Source organism: Haliaeetus albicilla, chromosome 15 (assembly GCF_947461875.1).
Source record: "Haliaeetus albicilla chromosome 15, bHalAlb1.1, whole genome shotgun sequence".
Classification (NCBI taxonomy): domain Eukaryota; kingdom Metazoa; phylum Chordata; class Aves; order Accipitriformes; family Accipitridae; genus Haliaeetus; species Haliaeetus albicilla.
Window position 1 is genome coordinate 19,226,532 of NC_091497.1, and position 21,346 is coordinate 19,247,877.

At 40.4% G+C, this 21,346-nt stretch overlaps 1 protein-coding gene across 5 annotated transcripts in view; it reads left to right on the top strand.

Moving 5' to 3' along the window:
* The window catches only part of TBC1D4 (TBC1 domain family member 4), a 110,158-nt gene that overhangs the window by 39,612 nt on the left and 49,200 nt on the right, over nt 1-21,346 (top strand). The window contains exon 1 of one of the 5 annotated variants that reach the window (XM_069802553.1): nt 18,417-18,617. The exons of the other annotated variants lie outside the window; for them this stretch is intronic. Coding sequence (XP_069658654.1) covers nt 18,582-18,617 — 36 coding nt within the window. The 5' untranslated portion in view covers nt 18,417-18,581. Of the gene's footprint in view, nt 1-18,416; nt 18,618-21,346 lie in introns of those variants that run through there. 5 annotated transcript variants of the gene reach the window in all.

Here is a 21,346-nt window from a genome sequence, read left to right on the forward strand (position 1 = left end):
AACTGTCGATGCAAGGCAGAGTTTTGGTGAAGCTGGTGGATCTGTCATAAAGAACGTTTGGCAAACTCCTTAAATTTCTTTTTTCTTAATCAATATTGTTGCCCAAAGTTAACCGTTTGGACATAGCAGGACCACCTTCCATGCAAAAGGGAGCCTGTGTCTCAGACTGATTTTAAAATATGTTTAGTTGCTTTCTGTGAGCAAGGGTCATCAAGAAAACATTGATTAATGTCTAAAACTTGAGCAAGAGTTTTTCTGGAAGCTAGAGACTCCCTGCTATAAGGAAAGGGCTGGAAGGGCTTTCTGCAGCTCCCACAGCTGTCAAAGCGTGATAAATTTTTCAGTAAATGCATGTGAGCTGATAGTGTAGCGACTTGCTAGAGCTTTGTGGTGGGAGTCCCTGAGGATCCCAGGCTTGCTGGACACAATTCAGCTCAAGCCTCCTTAGGATGTGTCCTGCTAACCATAAACTCTGATTGGAAAGGATCCAGAGCTGGTAGCAGGGAGACTGCTCCCTCTGAAATCAATGCCTCTTTTCAGGCTTACACATTTAGAAGGAAATTAGCTCATAATGACCACATGAGGGTGTGGTAGAGGTGGTAGGGCAGAAAGTTGTTATGTTTACTGTGGTATAAATGTGTGATCTTCTTTCTGTTAGAGTGTGCTTATTACTAGAGATTGAAGTGGAAGCCTTTGAAATGCATCTGTCAGGTAATGCTGAATGCGATAGGAGATGTCCTACCTTCCTGGATGTTTATGCTTTGGATGATAACAAGTAGTACCACTGGTAAATAAGCAGCTCACATGGCAGTTGCTCATTTAGCCATGCTAGAGGTTTAAAGAACCCTTTGGATAATAGTGCAATATAAAGGGAAGATGTGAAGGTGCCTTTTTTTTTTTTTTTTTTTATGCAAACTATTGTCTTCCCTGGAGAGGAATGTTAAATTCTGGATAGGAGAGGAGCCAAAATTGAAGTACTTAAGTTCACATAATTAAGTAGTTGGATATTAGGAAAGGCCCCTCTTGCCTTAATCCACTTTTTAAAATGGTGTAACTGAGGAGCTTATGAAGGATTTGCTTTAGGAGGAATAAGTTTCTTAAAAGTAGGAATTAATTTTTGACTTACACAAGGAAGCGAGAGAAAGGAAATAGGAAATAACTAGGAAGAGAGTGGTAAGTAAATAACCTAGATAAAGTCAAAAAAGCTTTAATCTGTTCAATATAATTTGAAATAACAGATTGGGTTCAGTAAACTTTGTTCTGGTGTGGTGCTTGTTAAAAATAAGTCTTTCTAATAACTTAAGTGGAAGCCAGACTGAATTTTTTTTTTTTTTTGTTAGATGCTTAAATAAACTGGAAAATGGAAGGCAAGAGAAGAAGATAAGCTGTGTTTGTCTTCAAAGGGACTCTTGCCTAGTTTGGGATGCCTAGTTTGGGATGCTTACATAGTAACCTTGGGGTTGGTGTATGGAGAGATGATAAAAAATTCAGCTCCATGTTAGTGGATTCTCACTCTGTTGCCATTTGACAGTGTTGAGTTTATCCACCCATAGGCATCTACACCTGGGCTTAACAGAGATGTTCAAATTGCCATTATAGTTGGTGATGGTCTAGTAAATTTGGTCTGTGGAGTCTGGAATGCTGGTGCCTGACCAGATGTCAGCGAGATGAAAGGCACTCTGTGATCTAACTGTGTTTCTGCTGTGGGAATACGAATTCTTCAGTCAGACTCACTTCGGGGGGGGAGGGGGGGGAGAAATGGAAAAGTGGGGATGGGACAGGGCAGGATGGGATTCAGCTACAGGTTGAAGTTCCATCTCCTACATCAGATGGCTACTGTATTTCATTTACGTGTAGTCATAAAATTCCTCTCCCTCTTTTATTCACCACCCACTAAATTATTAATCCAGTCTGTTTACTCATAATAAATAGTCTTGTCTAAAGTGTGAGAAAGTTGTGTTTTGATCAACAGTCACAGAAATACTGTATGCATGAATTGCTGTAGCTCATTTTGTCAAAAATAATCAGTGTAAGACCCAGACTAAGTATATAAATATTACATGCTATTTAGGATTTGAAGATCCCTGACTAGCCAAACACAGTACAGCATCTTATGTGCTATTTGGAGTCCATCTTTCTGTTGAAAACAAGTATGCCAAAAAGTCAACTCTACTGATTTTTTTAATATTGAACTTGATTGTAGCTTAAGTAGCTGTGGCATTGTCTTACAGGATAGCAGAATCCTCACTGTCTCTGCCAGGCTTCAAGAATTGTTTCTATGCATGAGGGTTGTGTAACACTCGTTGGATTCAACCAATTAATCATTTCAGTCCTTGAAGACACACAACAGATATTCCAGGTTGGTAGTATAACACCCTTGAAAATACTCTGTGGAAGGAGGTGAGGGATAATTCTTGTGTGTGGAAAATGTGAAGTCTTTACATCTAGAGGCTGTGGACGTGCACCGAGACAAGGTAACGGAGCTGTGCTAGGCTCACTGCTGTCCTGCTGGGAATACGGCTCCATCTTGTTGCTGTTGCGAAGTCCAGCTGTTAAGTCTCTGATTTGGCTTTGGAGGTAGTATCTAAACTAGGGAAATGTTGTCCAATGATTTCAGTATTCTTAACTAGCGGATGGTGTTGAATGACATCCTACAAAGTGTAAATATGAACAGGTCAAGCTTGAATGCACTAAATTGGTATAACATTGGTGATAATTAATAATGTAGTCTTTGTGGGATCTTACCAGCTGTTTGAATCATTTGGCTTAATGCTTTAGAGAGCTATGACTGTAACCAATGAAATACTGCAGTGTGTGTGTGGCTAAGAGGGAGTAGGAAGGTGGTATTGAACTTGTGAAGCAAAGTGATCTTCACCGTGTCTGAAATTACTAACACTGTGTTAGTGTTCATGTAAAACTGTAATACAGTTTCTCATTCAGTAATGGGAAAAGTCCAGATTGCTGCAGAACAAACACTCCTGCCATTTCATGACTTATAGACTTTCTCATTTTGATCCACTTCCTTCTGTTTAGAAGAGATAAGAAGGTAGGGTAATCTGCTGGATAGCTCAGAAGATTCTGCTAGGCCTTCAGCTTTCCTGGAAAAGGAACGTGAAATTGTCTGGTGAGATGAAGCAGAAATAAGAGGGAAGGGAAAACACACAAATAAAATGCACAATAAGAATTTCTTTCATATAAAGCAATTTATCAAGTTCATTTTTTTAAACAGTCTTTTAGTTTTCCCACTTATCCTATGTTCTCAGCTAGTTGCTGGGCAAGAAACAGTGTGTTATGCCAGCCGCAGCTGATGTTTGCTGTGCACACACTGATGTGTGTATTGGCCAGCTGAGCAGAACAGATGTCTTCAGTACATGCTTGACAGTTCTCCTCTGCATGGGCATCTCTGCTTTACACAGCCACTTGCTCACTTTTTCTTCTCCACTCCCCCCTTGCCCTTCCCCAAGAAAGGTTGCTCTTAAGCTGGTGAGATAGCAGTCAAATTATGGGGAAGACATGGGCCCCAGATGCTTATGAAAATGGGGAAGACAAGAAGGAGCTGAAATTTCAGCAACCTTTTTTTTTTTTAGCCAGGAAACAAAGCTTGCAAGGTGCCTGTAGATGGTCCTTGATGTTTCATACAGAACCTGTGATTATTCCTTCCAGCCCCATGACCTGGTCATGCAACTTTCCATTGTGAGAAGCCTGCCAGCACACTATGATCCCTTACGAAGGCAGATGGGGCACCTCCAAATTAGCTGTGGAGATCCCAATAAGGTCTTTCACTCTGTTTTCCAAATAAGTAGGTGTTTCCTTCCAAACATTCTTTCCTTTTGCTGTCTAGGAACTGGGGAGCTCTATTTTCCTCCAAGAGGATCAAATATCTGGAGCGAGGAATGATGTTTAAGTGCTGCACATTGGGTAGCTTCTAGCAAAAGAAGGTCACCGAATGTATGTTCTCTTTATCTGTGCTTGAGGATGTAATTTCTCAGTGTTATCCTTCCATTCCTCATGATGCTGGGGATGGGACACAACTGCTCGTATGTGAGCAGCATTCTGTATATTCCTGGCTGTCTCCCAGAAAATGACTTCAGATGCTACCTGTTAGCAGTAACTGAGACAAATGCTTACCTCTTTGAGTGACAGGGCTTGTCTAAGACCAGAACGAAGTCAGGCAACGTGGAATTCCAATCTGAGTTCTGTTTCTGAACACTAGTTTTATGCAAAAAGGAAAAAAATTAGCATTGTTATATTCTGTTACACTGCACTTTTATTTTAATAGTTTCATTCTGTGAAATGATAAATGATAATGCTTTGTAAACAGAAATCAGCCTTGCTTCCTGCCCTGGAATTTAGTAGAAACCTAAGGGTTTATGAAAAATAAATGTATCAAGTCCTGGTTGTTGCTACAAGCGCTTGTTTACCAGAATGTAAGCAGTAGGAACGCTACTGTGAACAGTTAAGTTGGCTATGCTTTCAGCAAAAGTTAAGATGCACAGATGCAGCCTACTGTGTTGCCTGATTTCTAAACCCTCAAAACAAGCTTTTCAGAACAACTGAATCTCTTCTCAACCATAGTTAGGCAAATAACTTCCTTCCTAACAGATGAAGCTCTAAGTTCCTCAAGAGCCTGTTATTAAACAGGAGCTATGGAGAATTTATTTTGGCTTTGCAAAAGCATTGGAGAAAGGCTTTGTCTTGGCTTTTTGCAAGATGAGATGAAATGAGCAGGCTTTCTTGGCATTCTGCTCTGTATTTATGAGGCCATTCCATGAAGCATAACATATGTAAGTGGGCTGATGTCCTGTCTGTCACTTGTCAGCCACTACAGATCAAATTGCGCTCTTCATGCTACTTATGTGCTATGTAATATAAATAGACTTTACTAGGGAATGAAGTATCTGAACTCACATTTTTTTGAAGTATGAAGAAACAGACCTCGATGCCTAAAAGTGAACTTGGATATAAATTGAGTCTAACTTCAGAAAATTGGCACTTTTAATTTTTTTATGCAATTCTCACTGAATTTTTGATAGTGCTTGCCATTGCTTTTAAGTGTTTCCAGGCAGAATTCACCCTAAAGCACCTGTATGTCTTATCTCTCCAAGTTCACCTTCAAGTTGCATGGTTGCAACGTTTTCAATTGCTTGGTGCATAAAGAGTCAGTACTGTATTTTTTATTTTTTTTTAAAGTATTTGGTGGTGGCTTTTGCCTGTTGCTGAAATTTGAGCATCTTCCAAACAATACCGGATTCCTTGAATGTGTAGGAAAATGATGCTGGTATGAGCAACTTCAGAAAGACTAACAGAGATACTAAGTGGAAGCTGCTGGTTCGCCTTGTGTGAACTATTGTAGGTTCATTAGAACCTGGCTGCTTTAAGAAATGTCAGCATGCAGTTGAATGTATGAATGACACAGGTGAAATGGAGGGAAGGCTTTATCTTCTGTCATCTTCCTCTTGGGAAAGATGGACTTTGTTATTTATGTTTTGGGGAGAGAGAGTTTCCCTTCCTCCTCTCTGGAGGAAGAGAGTGGAAAAATGTGCAGACTTAACTTATTCATTATAGGCTACAAGACATAATAAAGGTCTAATAAAGACTTGGCCTTTGTTTTGTTTTTTGTTGGTTTTGGTTTTTTTTTTTTTTTTTTTTTTTTTAAGTCAGAGAAGCTTTTAACTTAGACAGACTATAACAAACTCCAAAATACTTGCACTCTGTTTTTCTGTCACATTATAGCAAAGTTGTTTTTTTTTTTTTTTGTTTAAATGATAAACTAGTGGGAGAGTCCAGCATTTGAGTGAACTGGTTTCTGTTTGCTCCTCCCCTTCACTGCTACCAAGTAAAATGAAGAGCATTTCCTCTCTAGCTTCCTAGTCAAACATGTAGGGCAGAAGGACCAAAGAAAAAAGTAATCTTTCCAAGGAACAATGAGCTACTTCAGCTGTAAGGGGTTAGGTGAGAAAAAATAACCACCTTAAAAGCAGAAAACAAACCAACGCACTTCCCCCAAAAAAACCTCCAACAAACCCTTTTGACCTTATAGCTAAGCTGCTGTTATTTAAACATTCTGATACAGAAAAAAAATTTACACAAGTGGTACTAATTCTCATGCAAAAATTTTCTTTTTTTTTCTTTTTCTACTGCACAGCCTTTGCAATTACTTTATAGAAATCTTACCACATACATCAGATCAGATGAAATTATGTAGGCATTTAAAACTCTGATCTTGCAAGTGGATTTGAGAGGAGGACCCTCTATCCTTTCATAGAGACCTGCTGACTAGACATGGTTGATCAGTCTGTCTGGACTCCTCTGGACATGGCTTTGAAAGGAGAGAGGTTAAAGCCTGCATCTTTACAGTAATGGAGAAACACTGCTGGGGCAGGGGAGAGTTTACTGCCAGAAAAAGCAGAGGTCTCAATTTTTCATCTCATTCTTGAGTGTCTCAGAAAATCAAGTTCTTCTTTTCCCCCCAAGCAGTTAGACTCCAACGAATTCAATATTGTAACCTTGACCTTTTTCTGGCAAACTTACTTGAGAGATCTGCCAAAGAAATGAAATTGCACTTATAAATATAATGAACACTGTAGTAAACAAATTCTTTTCTTTTTTTTTGCCCTTCAGAATAAAATGAAGAATACTTTAGTAGCTTCTGCTTTTAAAATAAAAAGCACTTGCAGAGGGTCCTCACTGAACCTTGAGAATATAGCAAAACAGTAGGAATGAGGATGGGTATTGTAGCCTCTTGGGCACACACCTGTTCCTTTGCCAAGTGCTCTAAAGCCCACTGTGCATGTTGCAAGGTTTATTTGCTGCACTTTTACATGTGGGTGTTTCTTGGCCCCTTCCTTCATGACTTCAGGACCTCATTTAAAATAAAAAAAAAAGCCTCGCTGTCTGGTCTCTGGCTGTCTAAATGGGAAACTTTTAGCCAAGACACTCAGCTGAATGTGGCTGTTGATGTAAGAGGTCAAGATGCAAAAATCTCAAGTTAGAATAAAAATAAACCAGTGGTGTGAACCTCGAGGCCTGGAACTGAAACGCTGCTCTAAGCAGCAGGTGTGGAGGCAGCATTAGTGGTTGCCAAGTGTTAATTTTCTGCATTGATGTTTGAAGTCTGCTCCCTCGGTGTGTCTGTCAGCTGGCTACCAGTAGCAAAGGCAAATGGTATGGCCTGTATTGGCTTTGCAGTTCAGTGACTTATGGCATTGGTCATCCATGCTATGCTGTATAACAGTCTGAAAAATCCAGGTGTGAAAACAGGTTGTGTTTGAAGAAAAAAAAGTTTATTTAGCAGCATGTGGATAGTAATGAAAATCGTGTCTCCGTTTTTTAGCTGTCTGTGCTAGGTTAACCTTGGCCAGCAGCCAGACACCCACCCAGCTGCTCACTCTCACCTCCAACCCCAACCAAATGGAAGGGAAAATAGGATGGGAAAGCTTGTAGATTGAGGCAAAGACAGGGAGATTGCTTATCGGTTACCATCATGGGCAAAACAGACTCAGCTTGGGGAAGTTTAATCTATTGCCAATTAAAATACATTTGGACGTGGAGAAACAAAGACAAAAAAATGAAACACCTTCCCTCTACCCACCCCTTTTTTCCCAGGCTCAACCTCCCTCCTTCATTCCCAGCTCCTCTCCCTCTCCCTCCCAGAGCGGCGCAGGGGGATGGGGAACGGGGGTTGGGGTCAGTCCCTAGCAGCTCCCCCCTGCCGCTCCTTCCTCCTCACGCTTTTCCCTGCTCCGGCGTGGGTGCCCCACGAGCTGCAGTTCCCGTCGGGAGAGCCCGATCCACGGTGGTCTCTCCGTGGGCTGCAGGGGAATGAGTCTCTGCTCCACCGCGGAGCACCTCCTCCCCTCCTTCTCCTCTCCCCTCCGTGTCTGCAGGGCTGTTTCTCGCACGCTCTTCCTCTCTCTGCCCCTGTGACTTTTTTCGGCCCTTTTTTAAACCTGTTTTCCCCGGGGCACCCCGGCCTTGTCTGGGGGGCTGAGCGGTGCCCTGGGGTGGGCGGGTCGGAGCCGGCTGGAACCGGCTGTGTCCGGCACGGGGCAGCCCCGGCCGCTCCTCACAGGGGCCGTCCTGCTACCAAAACCTTGCCACCTACACCCAGTACACCATCCAATCTTTAAGTAGCTGAGAGGGGCTTGCAGGCTCCTAAACCTCAGTGTGGCTTTTTGGAGAGGGAAGAGTAGTTAGAAGTATCTACTTCGAAAGGTAATCTTGAAGTCTCAATTATTTTGATGTGTCCCTTTTCCCTGTATGCAGGATTTCTTTCGGCCCTATAGACTAATTTTGTAGGTCCTCTGATAACTCTGGTTAACCGCAGCTGGCACAAGGTTGCGACAGTGGAAAGTATTAAAGTTGAGGTAATTTAACTCTTCAGGGGAACACATGAAGGGTTTGCATTCATTCTGCAATTTTAATTCAGAAAAAGGGGAAAAAAACTCAAACAAACCTCAACCAAGCATTGGATCCCTCATTTCTTCTCAGGCTATCTCTTCCATCGTTATGTCTGTTTTGTTCTCCCTTGTCATCTCAGGCTATCAGAGTAAACGCAGGACATAAACACAGTAGATAATTTGATTAATTTTGTATTAATATGCTATGCAAGCAGCAAACATATAAAAACGTTTGGCTCCTCAGCTAGCGTTCTTTCAGACTTGTGGGTGTGCGGAGGCTTTACTGAGTGGCTGCTGATTAAATCCAAGCTGAGTACATAAACCTGAAATCGGCTGTTCCTGTGGTGCTTGTAATGGGACGTGTTCACATCCTGTTGGAAGGGTAAGGCTGCCTTAGCACGGGGTGTTTTATCGTGAAAGCGTGTGAGTTTTGGTAGGTAGCGCTGGGTGGCGTTCAGATAAGCGGTGAAATAATATAAATGCAGCTTTGTTCTTAACATGATGAAGGGACCTGTTGTATTATAAAGAGCAGCTCCCTCCCCTCTTCAGTCTATTAGATGTTTTTAAATTATCTAGGAGCTTAACAGCTCTGAAGCTCCATTTTAGCCAGTTTATGAGCAGCAGCTGCTGGGTAGAGTCTCATAGCTGCAGTTCTTAGGCTGTATTCAGGGAGGGCCTGCTCACAAAGCCTGTGAAAGCGCTGGGTAAAGTTAGGGTGGCAAAACTTGACGATTTTTGTAAATGAGTATGTGGAAGTACATTCTTCTCTGGGTGTAAGCATCCAACCAAGCCTTGTAGAAACATAATGATGTCAGCAATCATATTTGTATGCAGCTATAACAATAAATAATTAGGAGTAAATCTTTTTGGTGTGATATCTTGAGAAAATACTGGGGAGGTTGTGGTGGGGAAGCTCTTCAGCATCTCAACTGCCAGGTGCATCTCTTCCTTCCCTGCTGCATGTAGGAACCCTTCTAAGGACCAGCCGTTGGGGGGGGGGGTGTCCTCTTCTGGTAGGAGTTTCATCTGTCCTCTTGTCACCACTTGGGTAATTCTTGTAAATTTGAAGCTTTCTAATGGTGCTGCATGTAACGATGGGATAAGAGACTTAGCTGTTTTGTCCACTGCAGTTTTGATAGGTGCTTGGGAGTTTCGGGGTTGACAGCAAGTGTGAGTGTGCTTTTAGCAGCTGGAGTTGCTTGCTCTTTCATCTCTTCCCCAAACTAATCTCACGCCTTAAAATACCAGGCCTTGCTCTGAAGGCAAAACTCTGCTTGGTTTGAGAGGACCGCTGCTGTATCAGTAACTATGTGCTTTTCCTGCTTACACATATATTGCTGAGCTGTTAGCTGCATGAACCATGATTTCAGCTTCCAAGTAGGTTTCTTCTGAGAACTGCAGAATCCAAAGTGCTGTATTCTTCCACATTTTAACATCATAAGTGATTTGTAAAAGTTTATCTAGCATATACTCTGTTCTTACCAGAATGTCAGGTCTCAGGATTTTACAGGTATTATAGCTGCAGGTCCTTTCTTTCCCCCCTGAAAAGCATAGTAAAGAAAACCCCGAAAAAACAAACCTCAAAAGAACATGAATAAACAGTAGTGGGTTATTGCTTCCTCCATCAAGTATCTTCTTCTGTTGTCCACAGCTTTTTTGATGCAAAGAATCTTCTAAGTTCTGAAGCAGATGCATCATAACTATAAAGCAAATAAAGGTGCTCTTTTTAAATCCTTCTATAGTACATAAATATTCTTCCAACTATCTGTATGACTTTTTTTGCAGGATGAAACTGTAGGGTATTCCATAAACTGGCTAAAATTATGCAAGTATATTTTTTTCTTAGAAGAATAAATGACAGCTCTTTTACTGTAAATTTCTAGACTATGAAATAAGACATAATTTAAAGTTTGGGGGGAAACTCTAATTTCTGAGTGGCAAGTGTGCGTCCCTCAGGTTTTGTTGAGGTGGGACTATTTGTGGAGCTTGTGCATCATGAACAGTTCTTAACTGCTTGGAAATCAGTTAGGTATATATTAACAATGCAGGACTCTTGGAAAACTTGCCTGCAAAGATGACTGCCTTGTTTTTTTCTGGTAAACTACTTATTACAGTCAACGTATATTATAGCAGCATGACCTCAATTTGATCTTAATTTCCTGCCTATATTGATAGATACAGAAAAACTTAACAATATGCAGTGCCACTATTCTATTCTTTGCCAGTATTTGAATCTTACAGTATTCAGATACTTGCCATTGGAAATAAGGCTCGTATGTCTTAAATCCTGTATTTCACCTTCATGTCACTTAAGAACACTCAATGTAATACCAGGATGTTGTTACATGACCTGGATCTGTTATTACCTAATGTGTCTCTTTGAAGTGCTGCCTTAAAATTAGCCTCCTACTTAGCTATTTATCCACTTAAATCAGTGACTGATTTCCAAAGTGATGAGCACTCAGCTTTGAATAATATATATTTTATTTTTTTTTGAAACTTGAAAGACTATCATTCCTTGGTTGTACCTAAAAATTTCAGACCTGTCAATGCAGCAACTTATAAGGGTCTTTGTTCTGTGTCCTCAAAATTAACTGAATTTGTAGGTAACGGGTTTTTTTCTTTTTGTTTTGGTTAGCTGTTATCTCAGTATGTCCTTAACATGGATTGATTTTTAACGGGTGCTTGAATTGCTTTCCTCTTGTGTTCTTGATACGAAAAGAGGGCACAAGTTTTAAATTCGCTGTTCAGTAGCATTTTCTACCATATGTATAAAAAATGCTGTTGAGCCTTACTATTTCCTTGCAGAAACTCTGTCTCCTTCTAGAATCCCTGTCCACTATGGTCAGCCTCAGAGCAGGCATCATCTAAATAAATTAGGCTAGCAATCATCATGAAGCTGCTATTAATGGAAAGTAATACAGTTTCTCAGATGTCACATGCTGGTGAGCAATTCCAAATAGTTTAATTCCAAGACTGGTGTTTATATGCGGTGCATCTTTGAAGCAGTCAGGCAGGCTGAAAAAGGATTGTGATAAGTATAAGGACCTTGGCATAAAATGGGTCCTGTCAGACTTCCTTGCTGCTTGGGGAGATGAAGCCTGTTGAAAAAAATAAGATCACAGATCAAATTCAGAAAAATGAAAATCTCTGCTCTGCACAGTGTGAAACACAGGTTACCTGTCTTATGTAGTAGAGTCAGTAGAAGCTCCTTTTACATCACCTTGTAGACTCTTCAGAAGTGGAGTACTTTCAGTGTGATACTAAGTTGAACATCGAAGTCTGAGCTAGTCATTCCCAGTGTTCCCATGAAGGGAAATAGGATGTAAAAATCTCTTTAGGGAATATAGGTTCAAGCATCTGTGGAGAGCAGCCTCAGCTAGGCAGGTTGCAACACTGCAGAAAGCTGCTCTCATATGCCACTTTGAAATTATTTACTTACCAAGTACTGGATTTGGGAGCAAACATGTCTGTTCTTATGTTTTTCTACTACTTTTGCTTACAATTTTGTCATTGCATTGCTCCAATGCATCATAACCCTCTTATAGTGGTCTTCCCCCTACTTAAACAAACAAAACTCCAAACAAAAAAAGATTTCTACTTGGGTGAACTTCTGGCTTCTGTTAATCTAAAAATATGGAGATATTAATATATTCAGTTTTACTCACTTCTGTTCATGTAAATCCCTATGAACAAAACTCCATCTTGGTCTCTGAATTTAATTGGGTTTCTCAAATGAATTGTGTGTTTTTCAGGTTTTGCTGGTAGCTGACTGTCCATATTAATCTCTGAACTTTTATAGTTCTAATAAAATTCTCCTGATAAACTATGAATCTGTTACACCTGCTTCATTGTATCATAACTTTTTTGAAGTTTGAAGTTTTGAGGTTTTGAAGTTACCTAATTTATGTAAGATGTTAAGTTTTTCTGAGAGCAAAAATACAGAAATGAACCAACTTGTATCCTGTGCTACCTTCAGCTCCCTGAGAGGTCAGGAACAAACAGAAACTACAGCACCTGGGATTATGCCAAATGGTTTAAAAACTCCCTAGAGAATAATAAATCTAACTAGTTTTGTATATTTCTGTCGCTTTTGGGATAACCATTGAAGTTGAGATTTCTATTGTTCCTCGTTGAAGTATACCAGTATCTACCATATAGAAATGTATGGAATTGTTTTGGAAGCCCTTGCGGGTGTCACAGCTGAAATTGGAAGGCATGCTTGAGAATCCCACCATGCAAAAGACAGGCTTGGTGACTACGACATATCTTGCCTTCCTAGATAGGATGCTGGGAAGCATAGAACAGCTATATTGTGAAATGTGCTCGCTCTTATTGATACAACTGACACGTTTCCTCGCTGGCTTTGCAAAACAAATTTCAGCCTTGACTTCAGTGAGAACAGGACATCCAGACATGACCAAGAATAAATTCCTGATGTAGATAATTCCCAGATAGGCTAAGCTCCCCGAGGGGAGGGAAAGTTGATGGGCGGGAGGAATGAAGCTCCTCAGGGGAGCTTATTTTCCGATTTCCGTTAATAGCTACATGTTCACTGTTAACTCTCATCAGCAAACTGACTTTCAGTTGCAGAGAGAAATATTTCATAATCTGGGCTATTTTAAGTAAAAAAAGTAGCTTCAGCTGTAGAACGATGAAATTAGGGATAAACTGAGTTTTAAGTTCATCAGTCCAGAGAAAACTGTCGTCTTTTATGAAAGAAGAACTCACATACTTCTTTCTGAAACTTTAAGTTACTTGAAGCTGTATCTTGCTTTGTTTGCAGCTGAGCGTGACAATAATACCTTAGCTGAAATGATTTAAAAAACTCCTGTGGTAATCTGAAGTGAATGGGATTTATACTATCCTTCAAAATAACTTATTTAAATGTCATGAGAACACTATTGTGTCGGTGGCAAAACCACTCTTCCCTTCTCATCCCTCCTCATTCCTTCCCCCCATCAGCCCAGAAATGGGAGTTTAGTTTCCAGGCCAGACAGGAGCTGCATGACGGGGACTGCCATGTTACATCCAAGCTTACTTTTGCCAAGCCCTAGACATTGGGGCTGTGCTGCCCTTCTCCTCTACGTGCAGGGAACATACCTTAATATATAGGTACCCAAGTAACATGTGCTAATACTACTAGTAAGATGAAGATGGTGCCACAGAAGGTGAAGTACTGTGGGCTTTGATGTACTTTAATAATGAACTTAAATTCCAGAAATCCTGGGTATATTTGTGATCGTATTTCTAGGACATGATAAAGCCTATGCCATTTCTCCTATGAATGTTGTTAGCAATGTTAGCTCTAATTAGTTAATGCAACCTACCTATTCAGCTTGCCTGTGTAGACTCAAGCCAATTCTATAATCTAGTTCCTTAAATCTTATCGTTTATGCTGTCAGGCAGTGCTGTGCAACTGCTGGCTCAGAAATATCAATCATGTAGCAGACATACTAAATTGAGAAAATAAAGGTTAGCAGTACTGAAGCAAGTAGTATCTATGAGTAGCAATTAGTGAAGCACTGCAAAAGTTACTTTACCTAAAGTATATGAAAATGTTGCCTAAAAACCAAATGGAAACTCCCTATATACCGTCAAACAACTCCATCCCATCTGTCTTGATTCTCTGCATTCATCACCTATTGTGTTTTCTTCCTTACACAGTAACTGAGTGCTTTTATGCTCCCTTTTCCCTATAGTTTTATAGAACCCAGATTCATAACCAAAACAAAACACACTCTCACAAGCTTTTTGGGAATATATGCAAATGGTCTCATGGGTCTGTATCAAACCCTTAGATTATTCATCATGTATATCACTACTGGTGCAAGTCTTGCCTTTGGAAGCTGTTCCTCTGGAAGGACCTTAACTGTCTCTTTACTTCATTAACTCATTTGTCTCAAAGCTTTCTGGGAAAGTGTTTCCTTTTCTGTTGCCCCTGGGTCTTCTGGGTTGGGTTTTTTTATTATTATTAATAGTAACTCTGTAGCTCTTATGGAATTCCTCTGCTTGAAAAAGTGAAACAACCATGCACTTAATTACTTTCAGCTATTAAATCTGAAATACTTACCCATTCTGCTGTGTCTGTACAGATTTACTTTTGAACACTGTAACTATCTAACTATTTAATTCTTTTCACAGCTAAGGTAAGCAGCTGCTGAAATCTTAGTATTTTTAATAGTTAGTGATTGACAAGATTAGACTATTGTGACTCCCAGTGAGAACAGGGTTGGTGTTTTGTGGTGTGCTAGCTCTGCCTTCAGGCATGGTATTCATTGTTCCTCTGTCTCTGTCAGGCAAAGCTGTGATTCAAGATCTCGCTGCTGGAAGAAGTCTAGTTAGGTGGAAGCTCCCTGCTCTGCCTGGCACCTAGTTTCGAAGTGGTTGGGAATTCACCATCTGGATCGATATGGCTTTAAAATCCTCTTTCACTGTGTTTATGCTAGGGTTGTTTGCTGGTTGTTATCTGGGGAAAGTTAATTGTACTACTGGTTGCTTAGGCATTTGATACTGTCTCAAGATAATGCAGTTGCTCTTGTGAACTGAGATTACTGGACAAGCTAGAACTTGTACAGATGTGTATTTCAAAGTACTAGAAAACTAATGAATGTTACTTGACAGGGGTGGAGAAGCTGTTGAAAGGCTATTAGGTTGCAATCAGTTTTTTTCTACTCTGTGCACACTGCCTGATAAATCATGTCCATTTGTCTTTCGCAGTTTCTTAGTGAATGTCCTTTTGAGAAAAGGAGTCCTGAACCCAGTAGTGGCTTTTTTTGTGTCTCTGCCACAGTGTCACCTGCTGCTTGACACTGTTTTTGGTGACCACCTTTCTGTAAGCAGAGCCTTTTTTAAAGAAAGTTTGTAGTCTGAAACTTCTCAATACTGCAGTCAGAATTTCTGGGAAAACATCAAATAGAAAAAGACCTGACTCCTCGGTTTCAGGTCATTGGGGAACTTCTAGCCTTATTAAGGGGGCTAGAAGTTATTGCAGTGCCTGACTTGTTCTGGGCACCTGCTAGATCTCTTGGACTGAATAGAGTCTGTAATTTTTCCCATCTCCCAGAGTGAGTGCTGAATTACTAACCACTTAACATCTCCTTCAGTGATAGAAGAAGAAGGTGGTTGTTGTAGCAAATAAGTTACAGAGGTGGTGGCATCCATGGAAATCAGATGCAGGTGTTCTTCAACCAAATCTGGGCCAATATTCACTTTAGGAGTCATCATGGTCTGCCATGCAGGAGTCCTGAAACCTTGATCTCTTGACTAGGGAAAACCAGACTTTCCAAGGTGTGTTTGTTTCATAGTGAATCAACATGTTAATTCATCTTTTTAAATTAAAATCTTGAGAGCTTCTGTCTAAAACTACTGGATTAAAAAACTGCTGCTTTCTTAAATATGGTGCATGGAGCACTTCTTTCAGTCTTAGCACTTGCACTTTAAATCTGCTAAAATGAAGTTCACTATCTTCTGATCTGTATTTGAGAAGTGGATAGTGACCATAAATGGGCAAAATACTTCAATGAGCTCTCCAACTGTAGCTTTTTTTTTTTTTTTCCCCAAAAGGAAATGAATGCAGAGAATGTATTAATTGTTTGGGACTGTCCACGTGACAGCCTTATCCAGCCTTATCTTCTCAGGCAAGCCCTTTTAAAAATAGGGTATGTGTAAAATATGATGGAGTTCTTAAAAACAACATCTTCTTATTAAATCTCTTATTAGAAAATGAAGTGCCAAATGAAGTTAAAAATGTAGAGTTTTCAGGAGAAAATTCCTGGTTAATATCTGAATTTGTGCTTTCATAGTTTGGAAAAACTTGGGTTAAAGCAGTTGGAAAGTTTAAGACAAAGTGATGTTACAAGCAAGCTGTACTTTGCTAAATCTTTCACTGGGAACTATGTCCCAAACTTGGAAACAAACTTGAGAGTACTTGCATATGCTCAAAGTGGGCAGGTGAATTGAGACTTGCTATTCTACATAGTCAAAGAACATAAGGATTGTCATGAGAGCTCTGTACTGACACTTCTATGGGTTGTAAAGTATTCAAGCAGAGTGAGTGTGAGCTGTATCTGAAAGGTGGAAAAGCATCAGTCTGACTGGCCTAAATGTAGGAGTGAAATACTGAATGCAAGAACCTTCCTTATTTAAAGCAATGTTCCTGTTGGGCTATGCTGTCACTACCATCATTGAAGTTCTTTGATATACTACTGTAGGGTGCTTGCATGCAAGTATAAAAAAAGGCATCTGTAGTCTGCTCAGGCATCCAAACAATCTTGTAACTCTTACACATTCTTTCCTGTTAAGTAATTTGATCCACCTTCTATCATTATACTGCTTATTTAAATTTGGATACTTGGCAAAGCAGCATCTTGTTTGCGTGTGTAGCACCCAGAACGTGCTAGGTGATCTACAAGTTTCCAGTAGCAAATAAGGTAATGTGGCGAGTTCTCTACGTGTAAGCAGTGCAACTGTGGTAGACTTTTTTCTGCTTGTTAACTGTATCAAAACTAAACAGTACAAGTAGTTCCTGGGTTGATCTCAAGTAAGAACTATTTTGAGAACTAAATTTTATTTTACCTATTTAAAAAAAAAATCTCTTTCTCTTTAGGCTGGTTTAGTGGTAGTCTTCAGCTTTGCCTTCAGCAGGAGTATGGCATGAAGTTGAATGTCAGAGTAAAATGAGTACATTGCTGTGTAGTAGTTCTTTAGAAGCAGACTGAATTGGGTCCTGACCAGTCACCTGGAAAAAAAATACAGGCCAGGCAAATAGGAGGAATGCTCTGTCTCCTGAAAGCTAAACCTTACTGTGTGCAATTCTTTAATGTGTTTTTGGCTTCTTCCTCATGTGTTTTCTATTGCTGTAAGCTTTGGCTACACTCATGAACCTGTAGAGAACAGCAGAAACATGAAAACACTAGCTGCCAGGGGTGACAGTCGGCTTGAAGCTCAAAAAGCTGCGTTCACTGGGTCTTTCTTTGCCAGCCCCCGTGTTCCAGCTTTCCTGCTACTGGGCTTGTGTTGTGTTAGCCCAGACTTGCATCGGAATGAATCTGAGTTGATAGCAGATGCTTATTACTGCCTGCTGAGAACCTGACTTTCTGTTTTCTAAACTGTATTTCTAAACTGCACAGAAGTGCAGGTGGGTTATAGAAATGCTTAGCAATTTGGCTGTTATTCTTTCCCCTTTGTGATAGCATTTCTCTTGGCTACAGATCCTCTTCATTTCTGTAAAACCAAAGACAGTCAGCATTCCTTAGGCACTAAGTCAGCTGATGAGACAAATTCTTCTGTTCTAGTTTCTGAATACCTCTAGCATAAACAAAGTCAACAAATTGCTTGTGTGACTGCATAAATTGAATCACTCTGAGCTAGTCTTTTATCTCTTTATTGGAAAGATGCATTTTTAATGGTGAAAACTGTTAAGAGGAGCACTGTCACCAACATATAAAGCAGCAGGCTGCTGTAGATTTGGAAGGATGATCAGTGCTGTACTAACTGGAAGACAGTAAAAACATTTATAGCAGTTAAAACAATTTTTTTCCCCTCTCCCACCCTTCTCTCTGGTTGAGAGTAGTTATTGGTATCTGCACTTTGGCTGGCATTTGGGTGTGTTTTTGTGTAAGATAAGAACTTTGCCTTGGTGTCGAATGCCTGACGTGTAGCAGGATGTGATATGTGGCTCTTTGTCTCCGTTCATGTTTCACTGCTGTGGCTGGGTTCTCCTATCTTGTGGATATGCAACTTAACAGTAACTGAAAGGAGAGTCATGTCCAATTGCTTCTAATTTTTTCTTGCATTGCGCTGGTTTCTCATCAATAGATGCCAAACTCTTTCAGTAATTGGCAAAGCATGGGGTGTTGATTTCTGGATGGTATCCTGTTTCTCTTTTGTTCATTTTGAAGTATAAATAGCTGGATCATGAGTGGGACTCATTATTCAAATCCGAGGCAGCGCGGGTGCTTCCAGCCCGGAGTCAGGAAATACTTGGCTTTTGAAGTGTAACAGTTGCTGCGCGGAGCTCTGGCTGTGCCCTGATATCATGAACCCAGCCTGAGGAAATGCTGCAACAGCACTGCCAGCCCTTTGTGAGAGGGGGATCTTTCTGCACTCACTTATCCCAGGAATCTGTTCCTGAGTCCTCTTGTTCATGACACTAAAGTTTGGTGACAGTTTTGCTTGGACATGCCTGTGTTTCTAAACTGGAGCCTACACCAGAAGGTACTGACTGCTCCTAACGTGCGTGCATGAAGTTCATTCATCTCGTGTCTCTTTGTATGGTGGAAGGGATCTAACACTGCACCTTGTGTGGTGATGGAGTGAGAGGGGCCGAACTTCTTTCTTCCTTTGAAAATAATCACCTTGCTAGAACTGCTGTCATTAAGTAGCCAGATTTGTTAGGCATGTTTGTTAGATTAGTACTTCACAGTCATGCTAACGTTTATAAGCCTTATGGTATGAAGAAGGGCTTTGCTTTGTTAATAAATTCCAGACTGAAATTTTCCATGTGGAAGCTAGAAACAAACTAGCAAGAGCTGCAGCTTCTCTGCACAGTGAAATTCTATCCAGCTGTGAAAATAATGACATACAGCAAGTGAATTTTGTTCTTCTTTGCAATATCCATAGTGTTCAAGTTCTAAGTTTGGGTTAAAATTGAAAGCACTGCTCAGTAATTACTGCAGGATGTATTTGAATGTTATTGCTCCAGCAAAAAGGGGAGTTCCACCTTTGTTCACTGGAGGCTGTTGTAAATTCAAAGGGAGTACATTTTTTTTTTTTTTTTTAATAATGCTTCAACTTCTGTCACCGCTATTCAAGAAAGCGTGTAGTATCACCATGGAGATACTCTGCCTATTCTAGAGTTGTGACAAACTGTTCTAGTGTTATGCTGCAGCATGCATGATTTAGTAGGCTTGATAACCTTTCTGTTTTGCAACTTCAAGATGCTGGTAATAAATACCTCATAACTGAAGTTCTTTTGCGGGGTTTTAAGACAGGGTTGATAAAGTTGGAAGTAATTTTAACAAAAACCTAGTTGCATGGCATGAGAAGACATGTGTTAATTATTTTCCTGTAGTCCTCTCTTTGGTTTTAATCCTCACTTTGGTTTTAATCAAGTCAGATGAAAGAATTTGCATTAGCTACATCCGTTAAACTGGTGTTTCCAACATGAAAATATGCTTCTGTGTTGAACACAGTGAAGTTTCTTGATGTATAGTAGAATAGTTCTTGGCAGTACTATCCACATGCACTTTCAACAGTGTACTACTTAAGTGTGAGAAGGGTGTTTGCTCTCCATTATGTATTGACCCTGTTGTAGGTCTAGTCACAAGGGACAGAGCTGGATGGAGCCTGTGAATGGCAAGGATGGAATTAGCAGATCTAGGGTATTAATGTATCTGTCTTCTAGCCAGGGCTGATTGCTGCAGCCTTGTTGTACACTAGTTGGCCAAATGGATGAGGTACTACAGTAGCTCTTAAGGTCTGTAACCAAGGTCATGGGCGAGGTGGGTGAAGGGGGTGTGAGGTGCAGATGGAATAGATTGGGGGACTGTTTGGCTAAAATTGATGCTGTCATTAGTTTCAGCTTACCAAAACTCTAATGTCTGTAGTAAACAGAGTTTGTGGCAGTATAACAACTATCACGCTTTACTTCTTACATTGTATATTCAGAGCTGAACCTTATTGTAGGTGATGCAGAACTCAACCAGTGCCATCTGTTCTGATTTGAATACAGCTTTACTTACTGAATTGCCATGTATTGAATCAGATCTAATTGGGGGAAGATGATTCATATGATCTTAGGCTACTCAAATATGAATAATAACAAATTTAATTTGGATTCCCAAGTGTTGTTTTTTTCTTTAATTAGACTTATTAGATCGATCATGTTTCCCTGGAGGGAAATATTGCCTCTTTAACGTCTTTATGGATCTCTTCCTTCTTACTTGCCTCTTAACTCACAGTCCTGTTTGGTTGGGTTTGGTAGGGTTTTTATGTTGTTATTGTTGTTCTGTTTCTCCTCAAACAAGTTTTGGAGTGTTCCTCACACTGAGGAGCTGATCTAGTATCACAGGTCTAGTCTTGTACTTATGGTACCCACTGTCCATCCTTGTCTTTTTGGCCTCTTGCATTTGGGGCGGTTTGGTACAGGCCCTGAAGAAGGATCTCTGCTCTTCTGAGTTCTCTTGGCTCTGTTCAGAGGTTTAGGAGTTACTGTGAGCACTGTTTGAAGGGCCTTAAAGTTCACATGCCACTGTTATCTCCCGACAGGCCTGTGATAAATAGCAGGATGGTAAGGTGTTTTTTTAAAATAAAATTGCAGTTACTTAAAACTCTGTGTGTATGTTTGTGGGGGAGACCTCTGAGAGAAGAGGGGATGGATGGGGAATCCTATTGTGGTAGAGTCGGTAGTGTCTTATCCCCACCCTATTTGGACATTGTCTGGCGGGGGAGTGAGGGGATAGGATGTGTTAGGAGGCTGTTGGGTATTATAAGAAAGACTTAAGAACTTCTCCTCCAGTCTCTTATGTTAGAAGTGATGAGCAAGTGCCAGAACCCAGTTATTGGAGTGGAAGTGATGGTACACATTTTTTTAAAAATCCAAATTGCCGATTAAGCAGCTGATGTCGTTTATTCTAGTCGATTGCATGTACAATTTGTGCATTTTGAATAGCATTATCATTTGTCACTGTACTTCAACTAGAAATACGAGTGAATTGTCCTGTAACACGTTCCGGATTCTAAAAAGGGAAATGTTAATTAAAAGACAGCTAGCTTGTGAATTTTGCTAAAATAGAGAGCTAAGGGATTTAAACTCTAGAGCTTCTTTAAGCACAGACCATAGAAGGAATAAGAGGACTGATCAGTGGAAAAAGAGCTGCATCTTGGAAAATGAACCCGCATGTATAAAGTGAGAATGTCCGTGTCCAGCTGAGGTGGTGTGGCTG